This window comes from Formica exsecta, unplaced genomic scaffold (assembly GCF_003651465.1).
Source record: "Formica exsecta isolate Colony F162 unplaced genomic scaffold, ASM365146v1 scaffold1234, whole genome shotgun sequence".
NCBI classification, from domain to species: Eukaryota; Metazoa; Arthropoda; class Insecta; order Hymenoptera; family Formicidae; genus Formica; species Formica exsecta.
This window is the reverse complement of record NW_021848569.1, coordinates 51,074-57,149: the sequence shown is the minus strand read 5'-3', so window position 1 is coordinate 57,149 and position 6,076 is coordinate 51,074. Positions and strand designations below refer to the sequence as shown.

At 29.1% G+C, this 6,076-nt stretch overlaps 2 protein-coding genes across 3 annotated transcripts; both read right to left on the bottom strand.

The window, feature by feature from the left end:
• Window positions 1–1,718: 1,718 nt before the first annotated feature.
• Window positions 1,719–2,781, bottom strand: LOC115245639. The gene is made up of 3 exons (XM_029824049.1): window positions 2,553–2,781; window positions 2,407–2,457; window positions 1,719–2,335 (listed from the first exon to the last, which is right to left on the bottom strand). The coding sequence occupies exons 1-3, from the start codon at window positions 2,736–2,738 to the stop codon at window positions 2,252–2,254; spliced, it is 321 nt and encodes a 106-aa protein (XP_029679909.1). The 5' UTR covers window positions 2,739–2,781; the 3' UTR covers window positions 1,719–2,251.
• A 55-nt stretch (window positions 2,782–2,836) lies between these two features.
• Window positions 2,837–5,347, bottom strand: LOC115245638. 2 transcript variants are annotated; one of them, XM_029824047.1, is made up of 6 exons: window positions 5,169–5,347; window positions 4,497–4,591; window positions 4,255–4,354; window positions 3,671–3,858; window positions 3,525–3,575; window positions 2,837–3,453 (listed from the first exon to the last, which is right to left on the bottom strand). In XM_029824047.1, the coding sequence occupies exons 2-6, from the start codon at window positions 4,581–4,583 to the stop codon at window positions 3,370–3,372; spliced, it is 510 nt and encodes a 169-aa protein (XP_029679907.1). In that variant the 5' UTR covers window positions 4,584–4,591; window positions 5,169–5,347; the 3' UTR covers window positions 2,837–3,369. The 2 variants fall into 2 exon arrangements, with proteins under 2 accessions (XP_029679907.1, XP_029679908.1); XM_029824048.1 differs by lacking the exon at window positions 5,169–5,347 and having other exon boundaries at window positions 4,497–5,158.
• Window positions 5,348–6,076: the final 729 nt, after the last annotated feature.

The following is a 6,076-nucleotide window of genomic DNA, read 5'->3' as shown; positions in this document are numbered from 1 at the left end:
TACTTTCTGTGCTTGAATAAAATAAATTCTCGTGCCATCTATGGCATAACGTGAGCAATGGAATTGTGTGCCTGTGTTTTAAGGATCGGTAGAGTGATAGGAGTTTTCTCTATTGCATTGCAATGAAATAAAATAACTGATATTGAAAATATAGATTCATTAGCACAAAAAATATTGCTATACTTAAAAGGAAGTAAAGATCAATTAACTAAAACAAGAGCAAGTAAATATGAGATATATCTAATTCCATTTATTGTAATTTTGTAGAAACAAGAGAAATAATTATTTTATATATAATAATTGTGCAATTAAATTAATAAAATAAATAATATTACAAATAATTTCTGTGCATATAAAAAACATATTTTTTAAATATAAAAAACATTCTTTTTAGTAATATTCACTGAAAGACACATGGAAAATTTATCTCATAAGGAATAACTGATGAAAAGAGTAAATATATATAATTGTATATAAAATATGTCCATATACGTGTACGTTTTTTTCTTGTATAATCTCTGTCCGTAAAACCAGGAAAAATAAAAAGAATAATTGAAAAATAATTAAAAAATAATTTTTGTATTGTGTTATTTCTTTTAAAAGACATATATAATTATATGTATATGAATTTTCTTCTTATACACAATTATTGTGTATATGGACAGTTTATAACTCGTATATAGATAATTTTATTACATTTTAAATCATAATCGTTTATTAATTACTTACGAATGAAAGAAAATGTTGCCATTTTTTCTCCAATATACATCATACAGCATTACTATTTCTGTTATTTAAATAAAAATATAAATTTTATATAAGAAAATTAGCAATGCAACATTAGATTTACAATTAGATATTTAAAATTTAATTATAACCACACTGCGTGATATATAAAACTGTTGACCATTTCTAATAATAATAAACATCATATCAAGCATGTGGTTCATACATTTGGTTAAATGAAGGATAGAAAATATAATATTTGCCATCTCTTTCTATCTACAGGAAAAGTATTAGGTATCTAATCTATTATTTTTGCATATATACTACCATCACAATTATCTCGTGAGTCTGATGCCGAATTACTACTTCTATCAGTAATCCATCATATTTAAAAAAATTATTATTTATCTTGTCGGTGTCTATACACATAACTACATTTACCACAGACTTCTATATATTACTATGATTTTATTAAACTGCATTTTTATTAGTAATAAATCTATCAGTAAACATACATTTGCAATTGAAAATTATCATTTAAATGTTATTATATATGTTGACAAATAAAGCGATTTTTATAATAAAAAGAAAAAGAATAGAAGAATAATGTACGGAGATATATTATTTATAATGATAGGATTAAAATGAAAAATTCATTTATTCTTAATTTGTATAATGTAAATAGAAGTTTATTTTTTCATCAAATAATGATTTTTTACATATATTATTCGACTAATGTTGTAGAAAAAATAGAAAAACTGTATAATCTCTATAAAATTGTCAAGAAAAAAACAATAGCGGCCATGTAAAAAGACCTCTATCACGAATTTATAATATAAGACGTGATGCTATTATCATTATTTTAATTTATCTATTAAATAAGATTCTAAGCTTCCAAATAAAACTTGTAGCTTGTGGCAATTTGGACGAATATTTTAAAAGGCTTTCTCTCAGTCTTCTGTTACATTATAAACTCTCTCTCTCTCTCTCTCTCTCTTATCCTTTTTCATCGACAAATAATTGTACATTATTACCATTTAAAGTAGATTAAAACTTAATTAATAAAACTTAAGTAGAAAAGCGCTATGACATGATTAATGTTAATATGAATTTATCTAAACGTAACAAACGTAAGCGTGTTAATACGTAATTACATAATTACGTTTAACGCAGCTTAAAACAACTATTGCGATTTTTAAAAGCGTTATTAAAAATACATGTATTATTAAATAATATGTATATCAAAAGTATGTATGTTATATAAATTATATATATATAAGGAAGATTGTAAAAATATATGAGAATTGATGAAAAGGCAAATTTTGTCTTTTAGACAACTATTGCGGAAACTTTTCAAGTATAAATTATATTATTTAAAGATAACTTCATGTCAACTTAATAAATTTATATGTTTCTTTCACGTAGATTTTTTTAAATAAATCTGAATGGAGATTCTATCTCTCACACATTCTTCTTGGTGACTATTAATATATATGTATCTCGCTTTCGTATATTGTACTTTCCTTTAAGGCCACAAAAGTTCTATGTTGGGAGACTGCAGTTTTGCAAATATTTTGTACATTGATAAAACAACCAGCCAACAATATATCTGAAAAAAATATGAAAGATATAATTATCAAAAATAACTTTGATAACGCGCACTATATGCGCTACACTTACGTTATAAGACATCCAGAGCCAATTGCACAATGTCGCGAATACGGAGTCCAACTAGAGCAAAAAACATACAGAGAAGCGATATGATTGCGAGTGTTTATCAGATGGTAAAAGAGTCATGGCCCAAGTAAAAAAAAAAGAAGACTCACATAAATATAATAACCGCCTAAAAGCCACAGTCCGAAGACTAACTGGAACAAACAAACGAGAAACCATCCGAGAAGCCACGGCAATAACCATCCACGTACACCTTCTTTTATGCCGTAAACCATTAATAAGGCGCTTATTATTAATAAAAGCAGATAAGTGATTAGGCAGCCTCCGACAACTTGCATGGCTAAAAATTATAAGCATTTTTTTTATTTTCTCTTTTTTTAGAGATATGACAATAAAAATATTGTTGAAACTAAGAGCCTCTCTCTCTCTCTCTCTCTCTCTTATCCTTTTTCATCGACAAATAATTGTACATTATTACCATTTAAAGTAGATTAAAACTTAATTAATAAAACTTAAGTAGAAAAGCGCTATGACATGATTAATGTTAATATGAATTTATCTAAACGTAACAAACGTAAGCGTGTTAATACGTAATTACATAATTACGTTTAACGCAGCTTAAAACAACTATTGCGATTTTTAAAAGCGTTATTAAAAATACATGTATTATTAAATAATATGTATATCAAAAGTATGTATGTTATATAAATTATATATATATAAGGAAGATTGTAAAAATATATGAGAATTGATGAAAAGGCAAATTTTGTCTTTTAGACAACTATTGCGGAAACTTTTCAAGTATAAATTATATTATTTAAAGATAACTTCATGTCAACTTAATAAATTTATATGTTTCTTTCACGTAGATTTTTTTAAATAAATCTGAATGGAGATTCTATCTCTCACACATTCTTCTTGGTGACTATTAATATATATGTATCTCGCTTTCGTATATTGTACTTTCCTTTAAGGCCACAAAAGTTCTATGTTGGGAGACTGCAGTTTTGCAAATATTTTGTACATTGATAAAACAACCAGCCAACAATATATCTGAAAAAAATATGAAAGATATAATTATCAAAAATAACTTTGATAACGCGCACTATATGCGCTACACTTACGTTATAAGACATCCAGAGCCAATTGCACAATGTCGCGAATACGGAGTCCAACTAGAGCAAAAAACATACAGAGAAGCGATATGATTGCGAGTGTTTATCAGATGGTAAAAGAGTCATGGCCCAAGTAAAAAAAAAAGAAGACTCACATAAATATAATAACCGCCTAAAAGCCACAGTCCGAAGACTAACTGGAACAAACAAACGAGAAACCATCCGAGAAGCCACGGCAATAACCATCCACGTACACCTTCTTTTATGCCGTAAACCATTAATAAGGCGCTTATTATTAATAAAAGCAGATAAGTGATTAGGCAGCCTCCGACAACTTGCATGGCTAAAAATTATAAGCATTTTTTTTATTTTCTCTTTTTTTAGAGATATGACAATAAAAATATTGTTGAAACTAAGAGCCTCTCTCTCTCTCTCTCTCTCTCTCTCTTTCTCTGGTAATATAAAAAACGCAAATTTTTAAAATCAATTTTCTTGAAAAAAAAGAAAAAAGAATTATTCCACAACTTCAATTTACTTTTACATGAGAAGTCATCATGATTATCGGCACAATCTGCACATATACATCAAGAACGATGCAAGTGTGCTAGTGCGCATAGTATCGAGAATATCTTTGTTAAAAAACAAAATATCACGTGGATATTTATCTTTTTTAAATTTATTACTATTCTCTTTTTATTCTTGAAGCGCTATCATTATATGTAATCTGTGTCATACTTACAGCCTCTCACGTCAGCTTCAAACAACGGATTGTATAATTGTGTGGAATCGCCACCAGCCAGTTGGTAGCATATTAATGTAATTAACACTATACTAATTGCCTGAAAGAAATAAAAAATCGATTATTTTATATATCGACACAGAAAATTCCACATTAAAATTATTCTCTGCTAGATATACTTAAGCATTATCATTGCCTCTAATTTTAAACACTTCTTAATTACAGTCAATTAAAGCACTTACCACTGTGTAAAATGCTATAGCTTTAGAGCCAGTTTTAACACTGTTTGTCCAAATGCACGGCGACCAACAAGATTCCAAAACCGCCATCGTTCACACTAAAATAAAAATAAAAAGTTGAGAAAGCACAAAACGCGCGCCTTAATCACCGACAATGATGATTATCGAGCGGCTGTTGTAAAACTTGGGCGTCGACGTGCGTCAGAGTTACCAACGTAAATACGTTTCGAAAGAATTGCGATTGATCATAAAATTAAATAGCTTACAAAATTGTATTAATCCGCAAAACTAATTCTACATTTAAACAATTATATTAGCATTTATCCTCTGATATTCCCGAGCATCAATTTAAAAAATGCGATAAGAAGAATGCGCCAATAATTGACAGCGTTGGCAGCTCATGCTACAAGAGGCGAAACATTTGGATCAAAGACGCAAATTGTATTTCTCGCTGCATAAATTAGACGAATATTGTTCGACGAAATTAAAAAACGTTCACATTTTATAAACAGACACATCACTATTCATTCGACGCAATATCGACGTTTAGACTTGAGATACAGAGATTGCGCGTTCTTCAATGTCATGACACACGATGCGGTGGCACAGTTGATTCATGTGGTATGCAAGTACCAAGCAATCTTTGAAAATCGCTCTTCTTTCGGTCATACTTACGATTTTTTAGTGAGAAAAAATAATTTTAATCAGATTTTTATCACAAGCGCGAACTGCCGCCACGATCGCCGAGATTCGAGTATTCGAATCGTTTCGGAGTAACAGCAAAACTGGCAAAGAATGCCATGCACGCGTCGGTGGGCATACGGTTAATGGCGTCGTTGGTCATCATTGATGATCCCCTCCACTTTGTGAGCAGCCACAACGCCGACTATTTCTCTTTTCCCAAAAATTGTAACTATATCGATTTACCGATGCTCCAAGCTGCAGCTGGCTAAGAATATCATGCACTACAGCGTGTGATTGCAATTGTATTTAATGTATACTAGATCGTCTATGAAAAAATTTATTTTCAGAATCCTAATGTACTTCTATAATTCGAGTAATATTTTTGACATAATATCGAGATCTTATTAATTATTATATATTTAATTTATTTCTTTTGGATCAAAAAAGATCTTCCTATAATTAATTTTTAATCTTAAAAAAATTATAAAGTCAAAAATCTATGTGATATATGATATATTTTAGGATACAGAACTCTTTCCTTTCCTTCAATATCAAAGCGGAAATCTGATATATTTTCAGCAGAAGAAGAAATAGAAAACGTAAATCTTACTTTTCAGAATTTTGATAGCAAAATCCAATAGAAAAATAAATCTATTTTTTAAATCAATTTATTAAGTATAATAAAATTATTGAGACAACAGTAAATTGAATCGGTCCGTCAGCTGGTAACATAGTGCGACTGATGATCAAATAGAACCAGAAATCACTAATAACTACAGTGTCCCTGCGGCGCCAAGTTTAGAATAAGAATTATTCATATGCTTTATCGTATTATTAAATTTTAAAACAATTGAGTATTTTACTACACACACACACACACACACACACACACACACACA